Source organism: Pagrus pagrus (assembly GCF_965226575.1).
Source record: "Pagrus pagrus genome assembly, chromosome: 21".
Classification (NCBI taxonomy): Eukaryota; Metazoa; Chordata; class Actinopteri; order Spariformes; family Sparidae; genus Pagrus; species Pagrus pagrus.
The window spans coordinates 18402709-18428316 of NC_140208.1; the positions used below are offsets into that span (position 1 = coordinate 18402709).

Here is a 25608-nt window from a genome sequence, read left to right on the forward strand (position 1 = left end):
CAGATGTCTATATTGATATGTACAGGGTTTTTTAGATTGAAATGATAATAATTTCGATACATTATAATATTATTATACATGACACATTGCAGGAGGAGTGCTGGCAGTGGGAGGGTTAGTGTCATTTCTTTGGGGGAGTAGGTCAGACACGCTGAGCATTAAGAGATCAGAGGTCGGCATTTGAGACAGACAAGCTCAGGGTTTAGTGGCATTAGAGCTAATTGGAAACAAATCCAACACTTATGTTAATTGCTTTTATACTTTTACTGTCACAATAATCTCTACTGACAAAATCTAGTTTCATATAAAAAAAAACAAAACATGCAGAACAGCTTCAATCACGATATGATCGCAGAAAGCTGCAATTTTAGTTTTCAAAGGTTGGGAAAAGAAAACACAATACATTTGGACATCACTGCATGTCTGTTTTTGTTGTTTGTTAAATTGTATTATTATATTCCATACAGTCACTTCAGTTGAGTGTGGTGTTGAGCAGTTGTAAAGCACTTATGGGCTTACGTTGAAGGATTTCTGGAATAGTAAATTACTTTGAGAAGCTTCCGGTAAACATCCGGTATACTAATGACAAACACATTCAGGTTCAGGTGAAACCAAGCGATGTAATTATTGTGCACTGGGCTATATACTATTTTCTGAAAGTATTAGATACTATTAGAATCGGTTTGAGAAGCACTGGACGATGGTTCACTGCCAAATATGTTGAACAAGGCAATGACCTCTCATTTCTGTCTGTTTCAGATCCTACATTAAACTATAAAATTGTTGTAAATAAATATAAATGTATATATATGGACAGGACTCCAGGATGCAACCTTTTTTGGTTACACATGGGCGGAAAAATCTGTCAAGTATGACTAAACATTGTCATTGGTCGCACCAACGCGCCTAAAAATGTAGCAGTTAATTTGTTTTTACAATTGAGGTTATCAAAATGTCTTTGCTGGAAGCGATTTCAATGAAGAAAACTGTGTATTTGCAACTTTCGATTCTATTTTCTGCTAAGCAATTAAATTAAAATCAATTATTGGGTGCACATTAATGGAAAAATTAGGCGTACCAGTGCAACAAGTGTGAAACGTTAGTCTGGCACTGACTGATAATATACAGATAATACTATCCCAATCTCATATCACAGGTGAATATTTTATATGCTGACTTTAAAGCAGCAGTCAACACTAATGCCCTTATGACCTTTTTTCTTATTATCACAAGGAACAAAACAAGGTCGCACACTTCCTCTGCTTGCTCTTGAGGACATTGCTATTGATCCAGGCATTTGGGGAGGGCGTTAGTAACATAAATTGAAGCTGTGCGTGAGTGACATTATAGTATACTACTCTCTGATCCTTCTGTGCAGCCTCTTTCTTGGTGGACACAATTTGTGCTTTTCACAAGTTGTCTTCTTCAGTTATGACAAATAATAAAACCCTTCATTTTTTTGCAGTGGTGTTAATTTGTTAGAACAAACAACACCAAGAAGCATCTTATTATAATCATCTTATTCCTTCTCACAGAGGATAACAGGAGGAAGACAGAAGAATGTAATTAGTCTTCATTGTTTTCCTCCTTGATGACGTTACTTCTCTAACTGACTTTGATCTGTTTTAATTGAATTTACTGCTTTAACTGCTGCTGGCATTTCTACTCTACACTGTGTAGACACACGCGTTTGCATCCGTTTAGCTCTGTGACCTCTCAGCATTCAAACCCTGACAGAAAGCAGACATGCCTGCTGTGACGTGTCAGGTGACGTGATAGATTGCCAAGTAACCCAGCGCTACCCCGTAATCAGGTTATGTGTACTCTGGTTTGATTCAACCAACAAAACCTGGGGGTCAGGTGTCTGCATGTTGGCTGCAATGATCGGGGAAGGCCTCGCACGGCAGACATTTTGACTTCATAGTAGGAAAAGCTCAGGTGTTGCTAATAACATTAGCGATGGCTGCAGTAAGCTGTGACAGTGTGACAGTGAAACTGGGCAACCCAGGGGCCTGAGACTGAAGCAGCTAAATGGAGCTCAGCCATTGTTGAATTTATTAGTTACACTTGTGACTTTCCTACTGTGATACGTTCAAATGTCTTTGATGAAAAACGGTAGCCTATAAAAGTAGCACCAAAGTATAACGGTTAATATGGAACGAATGAAAAGTTAAACATTAAAATAAGAAAAACTGATTAAAAGCATAAAAAGATTTTTTTTAATCACACCAGATCATAAAAAAGACATTGTATTATGAGCATTTGAGTGTTGTTGACCATGTATGGTAAGTTTTTGTCACATTGTGTTGTTTATCCAGAGCTCACAGTCTCCTTTACAGTAACATTCTGCTTCTAACTCTTTGCGAGCTTCAGTAAATGGTCTGACACAGAGGCAGCCTCAGCCTCACTGACTTCCAAACATCTACACGTTTGATCCCAGACAGAATTTGTGTTGCTGCAGCAGCAGCAGCAGCATATATAAAGAATCCCGTACCTCATCATCCAGCCAGCACTCGCAGGTGGTGTAATAAATAACATTCAGACTAAAACATTACAACTTGACTCCTTATGTAGCCTACCTTATTTCATCCGGTATCTGAGGAGATTCGTCTTAAGTTCCTTCAGGCATCCACCACTCTGAATCTAATCCTTTCTCTCATGCATCCCCGGCTGCCGTTCCACCCACCTCTCCCTCGTCCGTGTGCTGCACACCCTCATTTCCTCATGACAGATCAATTGTCTCTGCAGAGAGGACACATCAGCTCCATAGCACAATTTCCTCTGCGCTCACAACTAATGACGTGTTGTTTCTGCGTTTTCCTTCATTTTTAACTATTTTTAGACGAGGGAACATAAGAACATAATTGGATTTGCAGGGCAAGCTAGCGGCAGATGGGGCAGCAAAGGACCAATCCATTGTAGGCCGCGGCACTGTGTTAATCTGATGTTTCAACCACAAGTGACACACTAATTGTCCCGCTTTCTATCAGTTTATTAGATTATGGATGCTACAGGCTTATACAGTGTATCCTTACACCTGTATCTGTGCTACGAAAGAGTGCTACAATCGTTATCTAGTGAGGAAGAAAAGTAGAAATACTCCAAAGCTCTCAATGCAAATTGTACCATAAAAGTGCCATAACAAATATCAAATGTAATAAGTATCAATGGTAAAAATACAACTGTGAATAATGAACCTAGACCAGATGTAACATATAACATCTTTTAGGTCATATAAATAAGTATAACTAAGTCATATGACTGATGTGGAATTTCAAAAACACACTAAGTAACAAGCACAACTGTCAAGACAGATTGAGATGAAGAAAAAAAGTGACATCCAATACAATTTAAGAAGAATATGCTTACCGACCATCATTAAGAGAAGCCCTGTAACTTAGTCAGGATGTATGTCTCCATCCTTGACCGTCAAAGGACTAATTAACACACTGACCTGTGGAAGACAGTTCAAGGTGATGCCTGCGTGTGACCCCCTGCCACGGACATAAGCTTTCTTAAGGGTTAAATTCAACACCTGCGATGATGGCTGAACACACCAACTGTAGTAACTGAGTGTGGCATTCTCAAAAACTTAATCAGCAGCAAAGTCCTGCATTCTTAAACAATGCCATGCATTTTAAAATGTGTTTTTTATTAATGTAAAATCTTAATCTGAAAGGTAACTAATTAATGTTGTGGAGCAGCATATGGTATAATTAAAAGTTAATGTGCCTATCATCCCACCACAGTGACGATTGAGTACCCTGACATTTCAGTGATAGATATTAACAGGGTTTAAAGCTTTTAAAGTGGTCCATACGCCTGGAGGAAATCAGTCATTATCTACTACGTTGCTGATGGAAAGTCAGGTGAAGTTGCGTAGTCCACAAGACATTTCTGGATCTTCACATAAAAACAGCGTTGCAGCATTTGTTCTCCGAAAACGGCCGAAGTAGATGGGGACATGTTTCAAAACGTAAATAAAGGACTGAATAAAAAACATAAAATGTTTGTCTGCAGCTTGTCTGGTGTGATCCAAGTCTCAAGAAGCCACAAGATCCCAGACTGAAAGACATTATTTACATGCTGTTTAAAAATGAAATCTTCACTGTAGCAGCTAAGCTAAAAGTGTTAGTGTGCACCCTGTCAGAATCAGAATCAGAATCAGAATTCCTTTATTTGTCCTGCAAATGGGGACATTTCTTTGTTACAGCAGCCAACGGTCAGGAATATTACAATAGACAATAATACAAATAAAAAATAAACAATATAATAAAGAGATAAGAATAGAATAGACTCGTATATACATAATATTCACAATATGAACAGTGTAACAGTGTAATTATACAGTGTGGGCAGTGTATTTTTATTTACAAATAATAAATATGGGTATTAAAAATTGTCCAGTTAGTGCAAACCAAAGTGAGAATGAGAATGGGATATGTGTAGAGTTTGAGTGCACAGTGAGGTCTACTGGGAGCAGTGCTGGTTGTACAGTCTAACAGCAGCAGGAAGGAAGGACCTGCGATACCTCTCCTTCACACACTTGGGGTGTTTCAGCCTGTCACTGAAGGAGCTGACCAGTGCGGTGATAGTGACCTGCAGGGGGTGGGACTCCTTCACCAGCAGCGATGACAGCTTATCCATCATCCTGCTCTCTCCCACCACCTGCACTGGGTCAAGAGGGCATCCCAGGATGGAGCTGGCCTTCTTGACAAGTTTATCAAGTCTCTTCCTACCTGCTGCCGAGATGCTGCTGCTCCAGCAGACTACTCCATAGAAAAGTCATAGAAAGTTGTCAGGAGTGCCCCCTGCACTCCAAAGGACCTGAGCTTCTTCAGCAGATGGAGTCTGCTTTGACCTTTCTTATAGGTTGCTGCAGTGTGATCAGTCCAGTCCTGTTTATTGTTCAGGTGAACTCCCAGGTACTTGTATGATGTCACCATCTCAATGTCTGTTTCCTGGATGTTGACCTGTGTGCAGGATTGACTGTGCCAGCGGAAATCCACCACCAGCTTTTTGGTTTTCCGGGCGTTGAGCTGGAGGTGGTTCCGCTGGCACCAGTCTACGAAGTCCTTAATACATTAATACGTCCGAAATGTTGCTAGCCTACACTCAGTTTCCAGTGTATTAGGTAAACACATAACTTAATGTAATAGAATACAAAAGCCCTGCAATAAATCCTACCCTCATTAAGTTTATAGGTTATACAATTTTTGTTTTAGTGCAACTAAAGTAATTTTGGCAGCTACAATGATTGTACTGTTGATTATAATGGGAATGTTTCTAATATTCAATATTCCACCTCATTTTTAGCACCGCTCAGTTTAATGCAATACTATTAAACAGCACTTCTACCTACAGCCTCCAAAATGTACATGAAGTTTTATATTTATATCACTTTTCTGAAACGTAATGTTAAAACCATCATGAAGGTAAAAATGTATTGCAAAATTGTTGTACTAAACTGCATTTTCTTTCAGCTAACTGTAAGCTAGCTAAAGCTTAGCGTGCCTAATAAAATGGCCCCTGAGTGTCTACCAAATAAAATTGGACAATTTTGCAGTTAAATTATTAATTCAAATGTGTAAAATAAGTGGTAGGCTACATTAACCAGCCTATAACTAATTCAAATGATGTATATAAAAACGTTAATGTCCATTTTTATTTTACATTTAGCTACAACAGGAAATAGAAAAGAAAACTGTGCTACCTTAAATGCTATCTCTGTTGCAAATCGGTTTATGTAACATTTTTGTATTTATGCATATATTATCTTTGTAATGTATATATTTATAAACATTCTTGAACACATAAATATGTGTAAAATAGCAGTACCTCGCGTTGTATTCAGATACATTTCAAAACGTTGCGAAACCGTTGCTTCCGCTTTCCCTGCGCGGCTGCCGGGAACGCGCAGGCGGTCTTGAACGTCCCCCTGGTCCTCATTGTGCAGCCGAGGAAACATCGCAAGGTTTCGACGACGTTGGTATGAAATGGCAGAAACTGCTTGTGTCACGGAAGCACAAAGATTAGGTTACGTAGAAGCTACACATGTATTTTGCGATGATCCTGGCCTGCTAGTGTGAGAGGAAACGGGAGTGTATCCGGAGGAAAAAGGGATTAAAGAGCTGTTTTTCCTTCCAAAAAAAAAAACCGAAAAAAAAAAACGTCCGGGTTGTGTCTCCAGCAGGCAGCGAACGGCGACTGCGGGTCGACACTGTTGGAATTAACCGGAGAGGGTGAGCTCGACATATGGATTTTTTTTCTTCTTACGAGACATGTTTGACGTGTTATTGTCAACTGTTGGGGGGGATGGGAACGAACTAACGTGTGTCCCGCACGTTACTGTAAATATGTGTTACTACAATATACACGGTGACCACCACAGCAGGCAGCACAGGTCTGGCCTAACTGGTAAAAGGCAACCAGGCTGAGTGGCTACACTGGGAAGCACACTACTGTAACCTACCCGTGTCAGTGCTACACACACATTAGCACCGCTCACACTGTCAACTGTGAGCCGGGTGGTGTTGCCAGTCATAGAGCAAGTGAAAGGTTCAACTGAAAACGCCGTGACCTCGAGTCTGTGGTCAACCGAAGACGATAACATCTTCCATGTAAACAGAAATCTCATATTGACGCCTTTGAATACACCCTGCTGTAGCTAGCACCACTTGGCTGGTATTTACCGCTTTGATATGATCTCTGTTAGCTGGAAAGGTGGAAAACTCAATTCCTGCTCTGTAAACCGAGCACGGGTGGGTTTACACCGGTTATTATGCTGTAGCAGCATGTTCAACACCACTGAGCAGATGGGATATCAATATTTGGCTTCATTCGAAGACTGCAGTCTGCCCGATTATGTGTTTTTATTGTGATTTAAGTGCCTTACTGACCTACAAATTCAAAAGGTGGATGTGATTATCCTTCCCTGGCAATTGCACAATATTGTAGTTTGATTTATCTTTGTTACAGCAATCAGATCGTGAACATGTGTCAGCCTCTTACAGTAAAGAAAGATAGCTTATCAACCGAGGGATCACATGTGAAGTTTTGAAATCGGTCGCATTATCAGTGATATTAATAACAATTGTCTGGTCAAAGGTAGGTTAGCGTGTAGTGCATGCATCTTGGTTGTGCCATCTATCTATCTGATGTGTAAGGTGTAGTCATGTTTGGGTGACGGAGCTCCCACACTGCACTGCACACATTGCTAGCGAGGTTTTCGAAACAACCCTGCCAAGAGAACAGCAGCGGTCAGCCAAAAGCACCAAGAAATCTGATTCCTGCACCAAAAGCCGAAAGGTAGCCTGCAGAGATGGGATTATGATTCCTGGCTAACACATGATGAGCTCATATTCATATCTGCAGGTCCTATTGGCTGGCAGCGAAAGATTTTAGGGCCAATCGACATCTGATTATTGGATCATTTACATTTTTCTCATTAGCTGAAGGACAGTGATAACAGTATCAAGGCCAGCAATTCCTCTTCTCCTTGCTGTAACTGAGTGCACTGAGAGAGAACCATAATTTGCCTGGTTAGGTGTAGTCAATATTTGATTTAAAGACGGTAGTGTGTGCTGGTTGTCCCTCTCTAACCTAACAAATAAAACATCGGCATGCCACAGTTCAAGCTGTCATGGTTGAAGGCAAAGATAGTTTCCCCGAGAAAGAATCACAACACTCATGTCTTTGCACACCTTTGGATCCTTTCCAAATTCTCTTCTGCAAGATGTGATATTTCATTTGTTGTTTTTCTGTCCTTTCTGTGCCATTGTTTCGTGCTTACACCTCATGTACAGTAGCTGGTTAAATAAGCCTTCTTATAAAGAATTAGAGGCTAAATTAATTACCATCTATATATGTGTTCAGCGCGGTGATATGTTGATTTTTCAAAAAAATTGCTTTCCATTCATTTGTTTCACTATTACTATTGAGCTTAAAATCCCCAAATATCAGATTCTAGTTCATAAAATGTAAAAAAATAAAAATAAACAAAAATCTACAGTCTATGATTATTTTAATCATGATTTAGTCATGCTCATCACAATTTCACAGAGCCCAAAGTGAAATCTTCAAATTACTTCTTTTGTCCAAAACCCAAACACTGTTCATACATATATATACATAAATGACAAAGAAAAGCAGGTAATCCGTAATTTTAAGAAGCTGGAACCGGCAAATGTTTGACATTTTTGCTTTAAAAGTGACTAAAAAGATTAGTTGATTATAAAAAAAAGTCAGCAATTAAATTTCTTTCGATCAACAAGCGAATTATTGACTAATTGTTGCATCTCCGCTACCATCCAGATAAATCGGTACAGATACCACCGTGTAAAACATTTATAGCTAGGGTCAGTCACATTCATCAGTTAAAATCTCTCAGTTTTGACCTCTCTGCTCATTGGCACTGTTTCTTTAGCCATTTCAAAAGGCAACAGCATGTGTGAGGTTTATTAACAAGGCAGGAAGCATATTGATGTTACAGTTTGTTCTGGGGGTGTTTCTCCTTTTGCATGCTGCATTCAGAGGATAGGGTCATTGTCTGGTGTTTGAGATTGGGCTTTTGCTGCTATTGGATGCATGCCTTATTGGATGATGGTGATTAAGGCGGTAAAATTAGGTTGAGGTATGTCTCGTCTTTGTTGGCATGGGTTTTAGATAAGGGTATAGAGTATAACCGTTGCATCACTTGTCTGTTCGATTTCGGACTTTAAGAAGCCTAAACCTGTTTGAAGTTTACCCACTGCATGGCCAAATGGGGACTTAAGTAGCCAAAGTACATTGTTACCCCGCCACTGAGTTGTTGGTACCCCTTCTTCTTTAGGTAATGGGATTGGTTGTTAGTATGTTGTTGAGTGATGTAACTTAAAGGCGGTATTTCAATTCGTTATTCATTAGTTAATTTTCTGAATTTTGAGAAAATATTCTATTGTGATAAGTGTTCATATTGTTTGTATCCCCCTAATTGATTTGAACATATGTATTCACGATTAACAAATATAACCACAGGAATATGATTTGCATGCATGCCTCTGATTGTTGCAAAGCATGTGAGACGCTGTTGGCACCCTGCTAGCATCAAAATGAGTGGGTAAATGCAGTTTTTTTTAAACCCGCCAGTAGACAAGTTTGCCTTTCTGTTTTTCTGGTGTGTCTTGCTGGAAAAACAGGGAATAGTTGAAACAGTCTTAACTTCAACAGGTGTCAAAGCATCATGCTGGAAAAAGGGGTGAAAATTGGCATATCCACCCAGGTAAAATGTTTTCATCTGATTGGAGCTAGAGCCAGTTAATAGCTTTGATTTCAGGAATATATGCCAGTTGTACCCATTCTAATTGAGGACAAAAGCCAGATGAAAGTGGGTGTAAGTGGGTTTTTTGACCAGTGTGAAAGGTGTATATGCCAAGCCAAGAGTGACACACCTCTAGTGGTCATACTTGAGCTCCCTGAGCTCCTGACAACAATGGATTAACAGCAGATTGCATGTCTGAATGTAAATGCAGTTTAACTTGTTGTCCCTTTTTTTTTTTTAGATGATGGCAAGGGGTAACTTAGAATATCTTCTTTTATGGTTACCACATTAGCTAATGTTGGGCTCAGATTTTAGTAAGCCTGGACTTAAATACCCCAAGTCAACTCTCCAGTTAATCAGAAGAGAAATGTAAATCAGTGCTATTTTGGCACTGAATGTGCCTCCTATGAGCTCTTACCAGCAACCATTACTTTGGCTGAACGTGAGCAGTTCACAGATAAAACGTAACTCTCCCAAATTACTGTTGGATTAAACCTCAACCCCAAGATCACTCAAACCTTGCTGATATTGCAAGAATCTAGGAGGTAAAGTCAGTGTATCAGAGTGAGCAAGAGCAGACCTGTGACAGCCAATGAGAGACATTTACATTCCCAGGAGAGTCGGCGTGATGGACAGCTGTGTGGGAGAGACCGGGGGCAAATCTGGACAGGACTGCCAAAGCGATTGTGTGTGTTCACCTGAACAAAGGCACACACCTGACACTTTTTGACACGGTTATCTGTTCTCTTCTGTCTGGTTGTCAGAGACATTATTTCCTCACAGCCAGCGATTTACGAATGACGGCAACAAGTTTGGCAGCCATGGTTGGTGGGAAATCTGTTCTATAGCTGCAACATGGATGCCTCAGTATGTATCTTATAGATCAGAATGGCCTGTGATGATTGAAGGTGTCATGTAAAAGATAAAAAATGAACTTGTAGGCCTGTCTGTTATTTGCAGAACCCACTTCATTACTAAGCTAACAGCTTTCGGTCATTCATTCATGTATTTGTGTGAAGCCCTGGCTGTATAATGTGTAATTCTGTGCCTCCTAACAGCTGAATCGGGTCGACAGCCTGACACACACTGTCGTATTGCTCAGCCCCGTTTTTCACATGCAGCCACAGCTCCTCCCGTCTCACAGTAACCCCGATATGTGCTGGTGCGTCTTCATACGAGGGAAAATCATGTCACACCACACGCAGAACCTTAACATCAGCTCAGACATATTCTGTAGTGTTTTAATGGGTCTACACGAGTACACACGCTCTCTCCAGTGTGGCCTATATTTGCTTTACTGAATGACATTTTCTAAAAAGCACACTAGAAGTGGCTTACTTGTTATTTGTGGTCCCTTTGCAGCCAGATACTGCTGGCATATGAAGTTGATTTTTTGCTGCAGTATGGATCGGTCTAAAGATGATGGAAAAAAAGGCTTTAAGTCATTTTCTGTGAGGTGTGGGTGCCCATCAGTAAGCAAGACTTGATTAAATTGAATGTGGCAACGTAATTTAGATGATGCGCAACATCAGACTGAATAATGTGGAAATACTGGGATGTGGGAACACTATTTGTCAAGGTTATTACTGCAATCATTATCGTGCAATACATTTTTGCTTCTTTGCTACAGTTGGGAAGTAATCACATCTTCCCAAGGCAAAATGTTTGCAGGTTGTCCGTCCAACCATCCCATTCATGTGAACACAGTATCTCAGGAACGCCTAGAGGGAATTTCTTCAAATTTTGGCACACACATCCACTTGGACTCAAGGATCAACTCATTTGAATTTGGTGGTTAAAGATAAAAGTCACATTGACCTCAGGCCTTTTACATCTCCAGAACGCCTTGAGGAAATTTCTTTAAGTTTGGGACGAAATGTTTTGCAGTTATTGAGCTTCAGGTAATTGTCGTCACACCTTGTGATGAATCAGCCCTCTGTACGTCTGTGTATAAATAGTCTGTGAGTGAAGACAACATGTTTCTCACTGGAAATGATTCACTGGAATCATACATCAATATACATGTCAATAGTCTTAACTACAGAGGGTATATTATGAATCTGCACAGATGTAGATGTAAACTTGACTGGTGGGCAGAGGCATACAACCAGGAGGCTCTTATTTTATTTTATGTTGTGCTAAGGCTGGGGACAACCTGGTTAAATTGAGTGCAGGTGATGTATGAGATGGTAGGTGCGATGTTAAATTTCAGGTAGCAATCAAATGGAAGCAGGTGGTGGACATACTTGAAACATTAACTGCATCTTTTAACAGCTTGTCTTGGCAAAGACACTTCAGGAACTTTTCTGTTTGGATTCTGCCACAACAAGCTGTGTGTAAAATATGTTTTCATCACTGTGTATTATTTACCATGCTGTTGGTACATATGGTATATTGATTATGTGCCGCACTGAGCCATCGCTTTGGGGGCCTCATGTAAAATATGGACTTAAGCCAGGAACTATCAGTTTAACATTAATGCAGTGTAGTGTAACTTTTTTTTACCTTAAAATGAAAGCATCAAAACTGTAAGCATCCACACTGATGAACAATGAGGTTCTGTGAACATGAGCACCAAGCACACACGCTGTGGGCTTTAGCTGTGTTGGCAGCTTTAAAAAAGGATAATGATGATCTGTTGTCTGGTTGCGCAGAAACAAACAAAAAAAAAAAAATGATGGAAATGGTTGTATGAAAAACCTTCAAAGAAGAGAGGAGGAAGAAGAACCCAAGACTCTGTTAGAAGAATTGTCCTCTTTCGAAGACAACTTTTATTCAAACCTTTGTGTGAATAAACGTCAGTTGTCATGGCGATCGTCAAATCAGTAAAGACAAAACGAACTTCCACATCAGTATGCCTTCAGTCTATTTAGATCTCATAACTATTCTCGACCAAACCGTCATTTGTGCTGGCATTACATAAGGGGAAATCAAAAGGCAGGTAATTTAAGTTGAGATTTATTGATTACAGATGTACAAGTTTGAATGAGATTCCTGCTTAAAATGGCAACAGACTTTCCCCCCTCGCGTTTCCAAGTGGTATTACTGTTGGCGCTGCTGTTGCAAAGACAACTGGATCGTTTGTTTCCATCAGAGTCGCATATAACAACCACACAGGGCAAAACGTGATTATTCATTACTTAGTCTGTATTAGAAATGGATCAGCAGTTAACCTTCCGTTTCCTGCGTGACCGCTTGCCAGATGGCAGACAAAATAGTACAGTCATAGCGAGGTTTATCGGGAACCAATGTAAACACAAGTGATTGAAGCAGAAAACTTGTCTATTGCCACTTTAAGGAAGGTTTTTTATGCTCAGCATCTTTTGATTGCTATAAATGAGGCTGCAAGTCGGCATAAACTGCCTCTACGATTTTGTGTGCCCAATTCAAATGCAGTGAAAGCCGTGCCCAACTGGCACAAACCAGTCTTGTGTTGAAGTCTTTCTTTCTTCAACTAGTGTGTCGAGTTGGGTCTTGTGTGGGGTTATGGTCACAGAGAGAGAAGTGGTTGGGGCTAATGTTAGTTTGCGGTCTAGTGAAGCAATCTGACGACTGATTGGGGTTAAGGATAAGGTTGGGTGCTGCAGGTTAAGGTGAGGAGAAACAGACAAACATAACTGCACAGTGCTGCGTAACAATGGCTATCATCACCACAAGACAAATCTGAATTGATCAGCGTTTTTGAGTGAACTTGCTCAAAAAGTTTTAGATTGTACAGAAGCTTCACTCTGTTAATTTGTGTTTCAGTGCATCCATGTGTACAAGTGTTGGATCAGGCATAAGTTATTTTTTTGTCGACCGTTTTGCAGCACGTCACTTGCTATGAAATTGATTTCCTCAGGCTCTTTTGTGATCCTTTTATTCTTCCCTGTACCTGTGCAGCCTGTGGCTCAGCTGCAGACTGTAGACGAGGTTCTTCAGCAGGAGAGAGAATAAGATGTTATGATCAGAGTCAGAGAAAGGAACACTGGAGAGAGGAGAGGAGACAGAGATGAAATATAAGCATCTGAGAGAAGGAGCCAGCATTAGAGTTCATTGTAAAGATCACTTCTTTGGCGTAATGGTCAAGATTTCAGACACTTTTGGAATTTCTAAAAAAGATACGTCCTCTCGCCAATTAGTGTATCTCATTAAAGAAAGAGCAATTGATGTGCTCATGAATATGTTTTCGTATGGCTTTCTACTCTCCTCTGGTCTGAATGCTGAATGGGTGTGAACCAGGTCTCTGTTTTGAGTTGGTTTTAAACACTCTGGTCTTGACTGCAGCCCTGCAAATTAAAACGAAAGGAAAAATGGAAGAAACGAGTGAAGGTTGAAGAACCTCGTACCTAAGAATAGGAAGATGAGTGTCGTGGAGCGGAGAGCAATGACAGTGAAAGGCTCATAGGCTCACGGATACTGAAAGAAAAAAGGGGGGTGGGTTTGCATTAGTCTGAGAAATCCAGAGGTCAGGTCGTGGTCCGTGAAATGTACAGCTATCATCTCAAAGCCGACCTCCTCAGCACAGCGTTCCAAATTCCACTAATGATTCGTCGTCTTCAGAGCCGGCATGAAACCCTGCTTCCTGCTTCCTCTCTGTCTCACTGCCTACATCATCACTCCATTGCCCAGACCTTTGGGTTTTATATAGTAGCCATTATAATTGATGAGACTTAGGATTGGAAGCATGGCTGGTCTGAGTTTCTGATATCTAAGAATTTTTCCTAAATGACAAATCAAGATTTTTATTAGGCTAAAGGGGCAGTGAGACAAGATTTATGCCGCACCGTCAAACACATGAGCAGATCTGCTCTGTTGACACGACAGTCTTTGAGGAATAAAACTTGACACAACATGGGGTCCCTACGTAATACCAACCTTTGTAGTAATTAATTGAATTAGCTGAGCGAAGTGGTGAGGCAGCGAGCTGTTTCTGAGCCAGACTGCCTGTGGAGTGGGGCTTTTTGATGGACATATCTACAGTCTGAGCAGTTTATCAGCCGTTCCATTCCTAAACACTGGCTTTGATGCTGGTAGCAGGCAGGCAGCTCTTGTTTATCCATGTTAAGTATTAGTTTGCCACACATATAGAGTGTTGAGATGAAGTTTGACACTGTGTTTGACTTCTGTTCCAAAATTCAATGATTCATGCCAAAAAACGCTTCCCTTATACTTGTACTAAATAATTAGGGCTGGGAATCTCTAGGCACCTCATGATTCGATTTGATTCAGAGGGTACAATACAGTTATAGAACAATTATTTTGATTTCAATACACAATTTGTTTTTATACCTGTGGCCAGAGGCATTATGTTTATGTGTTGTCTGTCCATACGTACGTCACATTCTTGTGTATGCAATATCTCAGAAATGCCTTAAGTGATATTTCTTCAAATTTTGTACAAATGTGCATTTGGACTCGAGGATGAACTGACTAGGTTTTGGCTGCCAAAGGTCAAGGTCACTGTGACCTCATGAGGTCCCATTCCTATATCTCAAGAATGCATCAATGGGAATTTCCTCAAATTTGTTACAAATGTCCACTATGACTCAAGGATGAACTGATCAGATGACCAAAGGACAGTGGTCAAGGTCACCGTGACTTCGCAAAAGACATTTTTGGTCATAACATTCGATCTTTACGATAAATGTTTTACACCAATGTCAATTAGGATGAAATGATGAAGTTATGACATTTGATATCCAAAAGATCAGAGTTTTAATGCACTGTGACATCATAATATTCTGGTAAAAATGTTCTGCCTGTTATTTACACCATAGCTCAGGAACAGCAACTTGACTGATGCATGGAGGCATACTAGGTTTACAATATCTGCATCGAGACAAAGTCATTCAACAGAGAATCATGATGCATTTAAGAATCAATTTCTCCCCCCTTCCCGTCAGAGATGTTGGGTTTGTTCTGTTTTTCAGAGATCCTTTATTGATTTGCTTGGGAAGAGGGTTTTAGTCGGGACTGATTTAAGAAATTGAACTTCATGACAAACACTTCTATCTTTTGTTGTTTATTGCTGAATCACTGAAGGATGGGTTTTTTGTTGAACAGTGGAATATTTCCTTACCCTAAACTGCAAAAAGCCACAAGGATAAAGTCACGTTGTTATTGTCAGATTTGTAAAATGCCCCTTTCTTTTTAAAGAAGTGATGAAATGATGGTTGTTGGGGCTTAAAACCAATAATCTGTTGTTCTTTACAAATCAAGACTTGATAGTCTAACAATTCCATAGCCATCATTGCTGGGAAATAAAAGTTCAAAGTCCAAAAACCAAATCAAATCGTGGATTTGGAGAATCCTGACACCCTTATCTCCCATAAATGATGCTTGACAGAAAAACAATAAAAGATATTATGCTCCTCTGAAAAGCAGTGGTTAACTTGAATCTTATGACAAAATCACACCACTTTTATCAAATTGGAAAGCATACGGTTTATAAAGACTGCCTTATCAGTGTTTTGAAAATCCCTGTATTTTAGTTGAGTGTGAATTTTGGCTGCTGGAAGAGAAAGTGTGAACCCAAAGGTAAAAAGTAAATAAATGACAACCTCTCTTCCTCTCCACTCACTGCAGGTCTTGAGAGGAGAGCTCCACTTGGATGCCCAGTCACAGCGTTTGTCCAAGGCTTCACCATGAACCGGAACAAGCGTGAAAAGGAGTACTACAGTATAGATGTGGGCGATTCAACTTTTATGGTTTTAAAGCGCTACCAGAACCTCAGACCAATCGGATCCGGAGCACAGGGAATTGTCTGGTGAGGAAAAAATATTGAAAAAATGTCTTGATCTTTGAAAACATAATTTGACAGGATAAACTCAACTGAGGGTCCACTTATCGACTTAATCAGCCTTTTCTGGAGTTTTCAAATGCATCTCATGGGCTTCATCAGCGCATGGTGTTTGAATAATTGTCATGGAAATGGCAAAGGTCTCTTATTTAGTGTCACATGATGAACAGTAAGCCATCTCCACGACAACTTGACAGACAGTGAGATGTGGTTGGAATCCCTGAAAAATACGATTTTAAGTTGATCTTCAGGTAACAGTATTTTGTCAAACCATATTGGTATTGTTTTTAATGTTTATTTATTCATTTGTATTTGATTATGAGGAACTCACCATAACATTTTAAAAAAGTGGATGCTAATGTGTTCAACACAGTAACTTATGAAAACCTTTGTACTACATATTTTGTTTTATGAACAACAAAATGTGTTCCTGTGTAATTTCTTTATGAACCATGATAATAATGAGTGATCAGTGATGATAAAATAAGTAATTTCACAGCCTTATGTACAGCTGAGTTTGGTCAGCCATGTGCACAACGTGTCTAGAGTGTTTCACATGGCTGAAACAAACTTGCATCTATTTGTCAGTCAGAAAGGGTTGAAACTGCAGAGTTCATCTTCCTATATAGGAACTGTCAGGCAAGAAAACATTTATTGGAAGCTACTGATGCAGCGCTGGGTCTTTGCCAGCTGTCGGCCCTCCGATTTGATGAGATCAGATGTTATAACATCAGCAAAAGTTGCAAACACACCAAAATTGATGCACACTGTTGTATTTGTTGACAGTACAGTGTGGTATTGTGTTCCTTGTGGATTTCAGTATGATATTCTATCACATCAGCAGTTGTCCCTCGATGGCGAGCTTTACATCTACATCATTCCAGCGGTTGATTAATTGGAAGGACCTTCAAATTTTTAATTAGTGGACAACAGGTGAAGTCCAAAGTAATCTAGTCCCAGTGCTTGTCACATAAACTAAACAAGTTGTTTGCCTGTCATTAATCTACTTTGGTCCTTAACACCAAGAAATCGATGCATTAGAGCATCAGTCAAGACTTGATTTTGTTATGAAATGACTTGCTGGTTATCAAATATGAACATCTGCCCTGCTTCTCTTACTCTGGCTTAACAGCTGCAGGATTTCGTAAAAAAACAACATTTTTTTAAACCCCAGTTTGTCTGTTCCATCACATAAGAGAGCCGACTGTCCTGCTGTCTGATGTAACAGTGTTCTTAAACAGGAACCTGTGCTGAAAATGCGACCCATGAACAGCAAAATACAGTCCAGTAAACACAATGTTCCTCCGAGGACGTACAGATGTGAAGACAATTGGATTAAAATATACATATTTGCAACATGTTATTGATAGGCTATATACACTATGCAAAATGAGTTAGGGATATTAGGTCATGGGTGCATATATGCTTCTGCATCGATATGCATTATTTTTGGGGACCAGAAATATTCACAGAACACAAAAAATAAAAATTCTGATATGTAGTAGTAGTATATTGTGATATATTACATTTTCTCAAAACTAAGATTGCAAAAAATGCTTTCACATTGATGCAACAGTCCATTGTTGCCATACATTCATTCTTATTGACTTGCCGACAACCTGACATATTAAAGCAACATTATGTAGAAATTGGCATTTTTTTGCGATTTGGCGCCCCTCACAGTAAATACAAATCCCAGGCCAGAAATAATGTAGGTGCCAACTACAAACAAAACTCATTACATCATAACAATATTATGTGTTGAATACTTGTATCTTGAAGTAAACATGTACGTAACGCTGTGATCCTGCTCTCTCACTGAAGTTACATAGTGCAGAAACAAGTGATGGGGTGAGTGAGACTGCCAGACACACCATTCACCCTATTACAAGACCCTGTAGCATCAAATTATTTTGAAGCTGTTATTTTAAGGTAACACCCTTAAGTATAATTTAGTCTAATGCAACACAACCCCAAAAGGTACATGCAACAAGCCAAGTAAGTTACTAGCCAATGAAAATAGTGAAACATTTAGCAGCTAAAGAGACAGCTATTTCCATTAGGAGTTGTTGGAGTGACTATGAGTAAAAATATGAGTGAACTTTGAATGTCTTTTAACAAGCTGTAATCGTGACCATTCTTCAGTAAAATAGGCGGACAGCGGCACTGACAAACAGCCAGACAGCAACCTGAGACCAAATACAAAGACACACACACACAGATTTTAAACAACACACATTAGCTTTCAAGCTAATGTCTCCTTCTTATTCACAAGAGTGGACACATGTCAAAATTGTTTAACATTTTTGATTTGACCTTAAAGCAACCCTTTTTTCTTTCACCATGAATTTTAACTGCAAACATGGATTGTTGATTTTGATTTCAGTTTGACATTATGTGGTACCCTCAAGAGGTTTTAACAGTCTAAAGTTGCTGTGTGCAGAAATGGAAATTTTCTGATTTTGAGAGCCCTGAAGAGAAGAATTAAAAAAAGAAAGACACAGTGGTGCGACCTGTTTATCAGCTCTTTGACTATTGCTCCAAACGTGCTTGGTTAGTGTGCAACCTGTGATTTCATTCCTCCTTCGACATTGCAAACAGTCACTGGAAAAGAGCGCAAGGGGTTAAAGTATCAAGTACTCTTAGGCTTTTTGACACATGTTATTGTTGACTAAGTTTTTGATTTCATTCTTCACCACAGTTCAGCGTACGACCACAACTTGGAGAGGAACGTCGCCATCAAGAAGCTGAGCAGGCCCTTTCAGAATCAGACTCACGCAAAACGGGCCTACAGAGAACTGGTGCTCATGAAATGTGTCAACCACAAGAACGTAAGAGCTTTCCGACAGTTTCTCTGCATGTTTCTGTATTTCCTTTTCACCAGTAGGGATGGAAGATATGAGCTGTGACACTGCATACCATCTTGTATTGGTGTGTTTCTTTTGGTTATGGGCCTGCATCTGGGTTTAAACGCATTAGGCTATTTCTGAGCTCAAACCAGCCTTGAAGTAATGTGATGAACACACACGAGAGCAGTGAATTCTCAATAGAAATAACAGAAGACACTTGGATGGAGCAAAGCTTCCCCTTAGGAAAACTCTGGAAAACATTTAGCCTCTAAATTTAAACATCGTTCCTGTCAAAGAGGGTCAACAAGTCATAATGATCCAGAAATCTTCCCACTTTGTCTGATTGACAGGTGATGTTGAAAACAGGAAGCTTGTGGATTACCTGCCGCTGCAACGTGTTTTATCATGCGGTGTTTTGAATTAGAGAATGTCCTGTTGTTACTCATGATTGATGCTCTGCTTGCTGCACCTTTCACATGTCCCTGCTGGTTCAGCGGTGCATCGGGGTGTGATGACGCCGCTCACTGCCAACTTTCATCTCCCCTTCGGACTCGCAGATTAATAACTGCGTTTTCTTTTCTTTTTCTCCACAGATAATCGGCCTATTAAACGTATTCACACCACAGAAGACACTGGAAGAATTCCAAGATGTGTGAGTATCAGTGAGCCGAATGACATCTGCTCGCTGTGTGTTTGTAAAATCAATACAGGATGGAGCTCGCTGGGAGGTCGGATTATCTGATGTGACTTTTAGGGGCTTGTGGTTAGTGTGGTATCCTGAGTTACTGCTACAAGCACATAGTACAGGCAGGTGTATTTCAAGGAATACTTGAAATTGTATCACATGCATTCACAGTTAGTGGACACGTGTCCTATTTTAGAGTTAAGTTAAGAAAAACTCCTCAAAGTAACTATGAAGGTAAAACACAGAAATCTTCAACATACAAAAAACAAAACAGTTGGGTGGACACTCCCTTTCATAAGATCATCATCGGGGCATATTAGGCAGCCTCCTGGTTGTGTATGAAGACGAGAAGACGCCTATGCGAGTGGAAACTGGCTGTGGACTCGCAGATAGTGGAAGAATAAACTGAGATGTGGGGGAAGTGATGGTTTCGCCGAGTATGACAGGAACAAACATGATTAATGCCATCCTCTAGCAGCTCCGTGTGTGTGTGTCTGTGTGTGTGTGTCTGTGTGTGTGTTTGTGTAGTGCTGTGTCTGCCTGATTGGAGCTAAAAAGGAAACTGGACAAATCATAGCCAGAGGGTTTCAGGGCAAACACACAGTTGGAGGATGGAGGCTGAACACTCCATTTGCCTGTGTGTGTGTGTGTCTCTGTGTGTGTGTACCTGAAGCCACACTTGTATTACAGAGCAGTAGACAGAGCATTATACCAATTTCTATATATGTATTTCAGCCTAAATATACATCAACATGGCACACAGTGAATTACACCCATTTGTATTAAAACATGGAATGTAAACTCGGATCATCCAAGCAGAAGTCGTACTTCCTTCAGTCTGAAGCTTCGTGCTCTGTCACCAAGATGTTTTCTTTTCGAGTAAAAATCTGTCTTCAGGTCGGTACTCCATGTAGGAGGGTTGTAAGGACTGATGATGTAACAGCTGCCAGTTAACATAACATCATCAGTGTTTTGAGAAGGAGAACCCTAACTGTCACTTCCTAAATGCCACGGAAAGCAAGTGCTGCGTGGGTGAGGATGAGGATGTAGGAGATCAAGATGTAGATTTAAGGTTATTTATGCTTGTAGTTGATATATATAGTTAAAGAAATGAGAAAAAATGTTTATGATTTTCTTTATTTAAATAGCCAGGAAAGTTGAGCCTTTTCCACAAAAATGTGACAATTAGGGCTGCGACTAGTGATTATTTTCATTGATGATGAATTTTCTTTTCGGTCAATCCAGTTGTTTGGTCTGAAGAAGTCAGAAAATGGTCAACAAAAAAAGTCAGTGTTTCCCAAAGACCAGGATGATGTCCTCAAGTTGTCTACAAGCCAAAGATATTCAGTTTATAGTCATAGAGGATTAAAGAAACTAGAAAATAATCAAATTTAAGAAGGTGGAATCAAACTGATTATCAAAATTCATTTAATAGTAGACAACTAATCAAGGAATTGTTGCAGCTCTATTTGCATTTAAGTTCAGAGCTCTCTGGTTAATGTAAAAACACAACACATGAAAGCTCTGTGTATGCAGGATTCTCCGTTAATGTAACTGTGTGCCCCTGCGTGACCGTTTTCCCCTCTGTGGTTTCCCTGCAGGTATCTCGTGATGGAGCTGATGGATGCTAACCTCTGCCAGGTGATTCAGATGGAGCTGGACCACGAGAGGCTGTCCTACCTGCTCTACCAGATGCTGTGTGGAATCAAACACCTGCATGCTGCCGGCATCATACACAGGGTAAGGCGCACTGATGCAAGCATGGGTACACACAAAACAGGTGTTCAGGTGGCTCCAGATAAGCAGGTCCAAATGTTGTATCGTGAGCACACATATGAACAAATGGATATGCAGATGAACGGATCTCTCGGCATCAGAAATTTCGAGAAATGAGCAGTGACAAGGCTGCCAACAGTGATATGTTGATTAGATTCAGCAAAATGTGCCTATGTGGCTGGCAGCTGTTCACCAGAAAAATATGGCATTGAAAAGCCAGTGCAAGCCAACTGAGCAGCAGCAGACTGATTGTGTATATTGTTTCCAGCTTTATAAAGTTCGGTGTTGAAGGAATAGTTGTTTTGGAAATACACTTACTTGTGAACAGTTAGTGGAGAAAATTAAGTCAACACCCCCTTTAAAGCCACAATTTATAGTTTTTTACAGTATGGATTAAACACAGGAGATTTGGCCCAATTTTAATCATGCAAGCACAAAACAAGCTGAGAGTGGTAGACTGCATGGACGTCTCCAAGCGCACTAATATGATGCTATTTCATGTCATATTGCTACTGTGGTTATGTTACATCTTCAAGGGTTATTTAAGTGTCATTTTACAACAATGACTGTAAACTTACAATGAAATGCAAGTTGTAGTCGCTTTATGCTACCCAAGAGGTGTTGATGGTGGAGTGTTGAGGATGAGTTCAGGATCCTCACAGCTTGAGTAAAGAAGCTGATCTGTAGTCTGGTGGTACAGCAGCGGGTACTTGTGTATCTTTTGCCAGATGGTAGCAGGGTGAACAGATCGTGGCTGGGGTGGGTGTTGCCTTTGCGTATCCTTTGGGCTCTGTGCAGACCCATCACTGATGCTCTGTAGATTGGTACCAATGATGTTCTGGGTGGTTTTAATCACCAGCTACAGAGCCTTCCTCTCCTGGGCCGGTTTGTGATGTTTCCAGTCAGGATGCTTTCTATTGCTTCTCTGTAAAAGTTGATGATAACTTTGGCGCCCGTATCTAACCTTCTTAAGTTTCCATAAGAAGTAGAGCCTTTTCTGTGCTACCACGGTGACGATGTGTGACGACAATGACAGGTTCTCTGTGATGCTGATAGAGCAGCATTTGATTCATAATTCAACCGGAAAGGAGGCTGCAACGCACAGGAATAGTCTCGATGTGTGTAGAGTTGTGGTAAGTGTGTTTATTATTTTGTAGCAGCCTGGTGTCATTTCCAGGTGATTTAATGAAAGTGGACTGTCGGACATAATAGCATAATGACTCTTTTAATCAGAGGCAGCAGATTTATCAACCTGACTGCAGGGATTCAGTTAAGTGAAGGAGGAAGTGTTCATACAATATAAAGCAGCTATGGACAACAGATTATATGAGTTAACTGTATATTCCTGCTTTAATGCCATTAAACATTATGTGTCTTTGTTAATTTCAGCTAAATGCATCCACTACCTGTACAGTGCTTGACTAATTTCGATTTAAATTCAGAAGTTTTAAGCATTAGTGCGTTATTGCTGCTCATTTGCTCCAAGATTTGGTTTGTTTTTGTTGATAAAATCATCAAAATGGCAGCAGATTGACCACCAATGTATCAACAACTCTCTTTGTCGTGTCTTATTTAAATGAACCTCCCTCCTGTTCATGTGCAACAAAATACTACACAGATGGGCAAAGCCAAATTAAAGGTGAGGAAAGTAGTCAGAATGCTGCTTGTGCTCGTCTTGCGCTGCCATTAAAACATGGCCGTTTTAATCAGTGAACCGGAGAGGTGCAGGTCGGTGGTGCTGGCTTCATGTCACCACACAGACATGAGTGCTGCATCAGTCTTCTCATCTAACTCTTGGAAAAATTGTTAACTATTCCTTTTAAATTTTGGAGTTGCCAATATCTCATTCCATTTCCATTTTCTGAAACTGAATTTATGAAATCTCCAGCGAACACAGCCAAACATGAAGGGTTTGTTATGCAGAGGAGATGATGCACAGGTCGCAGAAAAAGACACGTACACATGTACACACTCAGGTGCTTGCTCACTTTGAAACAGCTGACACAGGATGACACACACACACAACGCCCTAAAGCACCATCAGCGACATTACAAAGTATCTGTCTTCTATGCGCGCACACATATACACAGTAACACACACACACACACACACACACACACACTGTGAAGCACTCTGTCAATCACCCTCAGTGGAAGACGCGGCAGTAGATCGGCGGAGCTCCTCCTGCTCTGCCAGCCAGAACTAATTGAGCCACAGGCGCAGCTAACCAGCGCCGCTCGCATCAGCGAGGCTCGGCACGCAAAGCTTTCATAAGGTGAACAGATGCAATGTGAGTCATGGATCGCCAAAGATTCTCTTGTTCTTCTGGGGCTTTGTCTCTGTGGTGAGGGCTCTCGAGTCGTTTTTTAAGATGCTCAGAGTCGCTAAGCGCTCCCTCCAGAACACACTTTAAAACCTCTCAGGGCAGTCGAGCACAACAGACTCATTGTCCGGAAGCAACGATGATTATAATGATTTGTACCTGCGGTGCATTCATATTTCCTCATATTAGTGCTGCATTGTTTGCTAGTGAGTTGCCACCTCGATGGCAATAGAGGTGCATTATTCTCTGAACCAGGAAGTGATCACAACAAAGACACAAGTGATTGGCATGAAATGACAGACGAGGGATCCAATTTGTCGTTATGTAAATTATGCTGAACGCCGACCAGTAGACCTGTCACGGCTCGCAAATTAGTTTTTGTAATGAACGAATTGGCAGATAGCCACTAGTAGATTATATAGCCACAGGCACAGTGTCTTGTTTATGACGTGACAACTCACCGGATGGAAATTCAGAAGAGGGAAAAACTTTCTCTGCAAGTCGAACCGTGTCTGAAGCTCTTAAAATCAAACTTCCAGTTACAACTGGAGTTATTGCTCAACATAGAGCTGCAACAGATTAATCGATCAGTTGATCAAAAGACAATTCATTTCCACCTATTGAAGCAAGATTTTAATAGAGAGTCAACACGGAGCCCAGCAGTGACACGGATGTTAGTTGAGTTGACGACAGGATGTGTTGTGATCAGTTATACCGGTTTTCTTTTAGGAGAGTAAATACAGGTTGAGGCTGATGCTCCATTGACCGAACACGGGCGGCCAACTGTTAGATGCAGCTCATTAGACAGACCTCTTCCATTTTTACCTTTCACGATAAAAGTCCCATATACTAGAATACATTGCATAAATGCTTATTGGGGTGAACTTAAATACACACCGGTACCACCAGTACCACCACCTGAGTGTTAATCAGGTCTGTGTTGTGTTTTCTGTCCAGGACCTGAAGCCCAGCAACATCGTGGTGAAGTCCGACTGCACACTGAAGATCCTGGACTTTGGCCTGGCCAGGACAGCCGCCACCGGCCTCCTCATGACACCCTACGTGGTGACCCGCTACTACCGCGCCCCCGAAGTCATCCTGGGCATGGGCTACCAGGCCAATGGTGAGTGTGGGGGGAAAGCAGCTTCTTGACAGCGACCGGCCAATGAGGAGCTCCTGAGCTGCTGCCTGGCCTGCTGCATGGCCCTCTCCACTGAGATGTGTTTTTCGACAGCACCTCCCAAACACACTTCCACACACACTCTCCCGCTTCCTGCAAAGGTCACACTTCAGGGGGAAGTTGGCATGTTGGGCATCGGTGCTTTGTGGGAAACTTCCTGTCTGGGGACTCCAGTTCCCAGCAGTGCTTTAGCATGCGTTTGATGTTTTATTAAGAGGTTGCCTGTCCTGAGCTCCTTACAGCCTGGATAAAAACGGCAGAATGAAAACAGGCACTTGCATGCTCCTGCAGATTCACTCAGTGCTCCCGCTTAGAACGTATCACAGTTAAAGCAATATGGTCTGAAAGGAGTAGTTCAACGTTTTGGGAAATATGCTTATTTGCCATGTTTTAGATTGATATGACCCTCATACCTGTCCAGTAGATATAAAAAAGTAACAAAGTCTGACTTCCACCACCTCTAAAACTCACTACTTAATATTAAAACATAACAGTTTGTGGTGTAAAAGGGATTATGTGCTGGACTATTTCTTGGTGGACGACTCAAGGAGATAAAGCATGTTAATCAGTGAGTTTCAGATATAGTGGTAGGCAGATTTTTTTCTACTGCTACAGAGCCAGAGTAGCTGTTTCCCACTGTTTCCAGTCTTTATGCTAATCTAAGCTAACTGTCTTGCTTCATATTTAGTGTGCAGGCACGGACGTGGTGTCAGTC

General features: G+C 40.8%; 1 protein-coding gene across 3 annotated transcripts in view; it reads left to right on the forward strand.

The window, feature by feature from the left end:
* Positions 1-5955: 5955 nt before the first annotated feature.
* The window catches only part of mapk8b (mitogen-activated protein kinase 8b), a 34188-nt gene continuing 14535 nt past the window's right edge, over positions 5956-25608 (forward strand). For all 3 annotated transcript variants that reach the window (XM_084342931.1, XM_084342930.1, XM_084342929.1), the window contains exons 1-6: positions 5956-6242; positions 15866-16046; positions 18781-18910; positions 19522-19580; positions 21215-21353; positions 24671-24836. In XM_084342931.1, the coding sequence (XP_084199057.1) occupies positions 15925-16046; positions 18781-18910; positions 19522-19580; positions 21215-21353; positions 24671-24836 (616 nt within the window). In that variant the 5' untranslated portion in view covers positions 5956-6242; positions 15866-15924. The remainder of the gene's footprint in view (positions 6243-15865; positions 16047-18780; positions 18911-19521; positions 19581-21214; positions 21354-24670; positions 24837-25608) is intronic.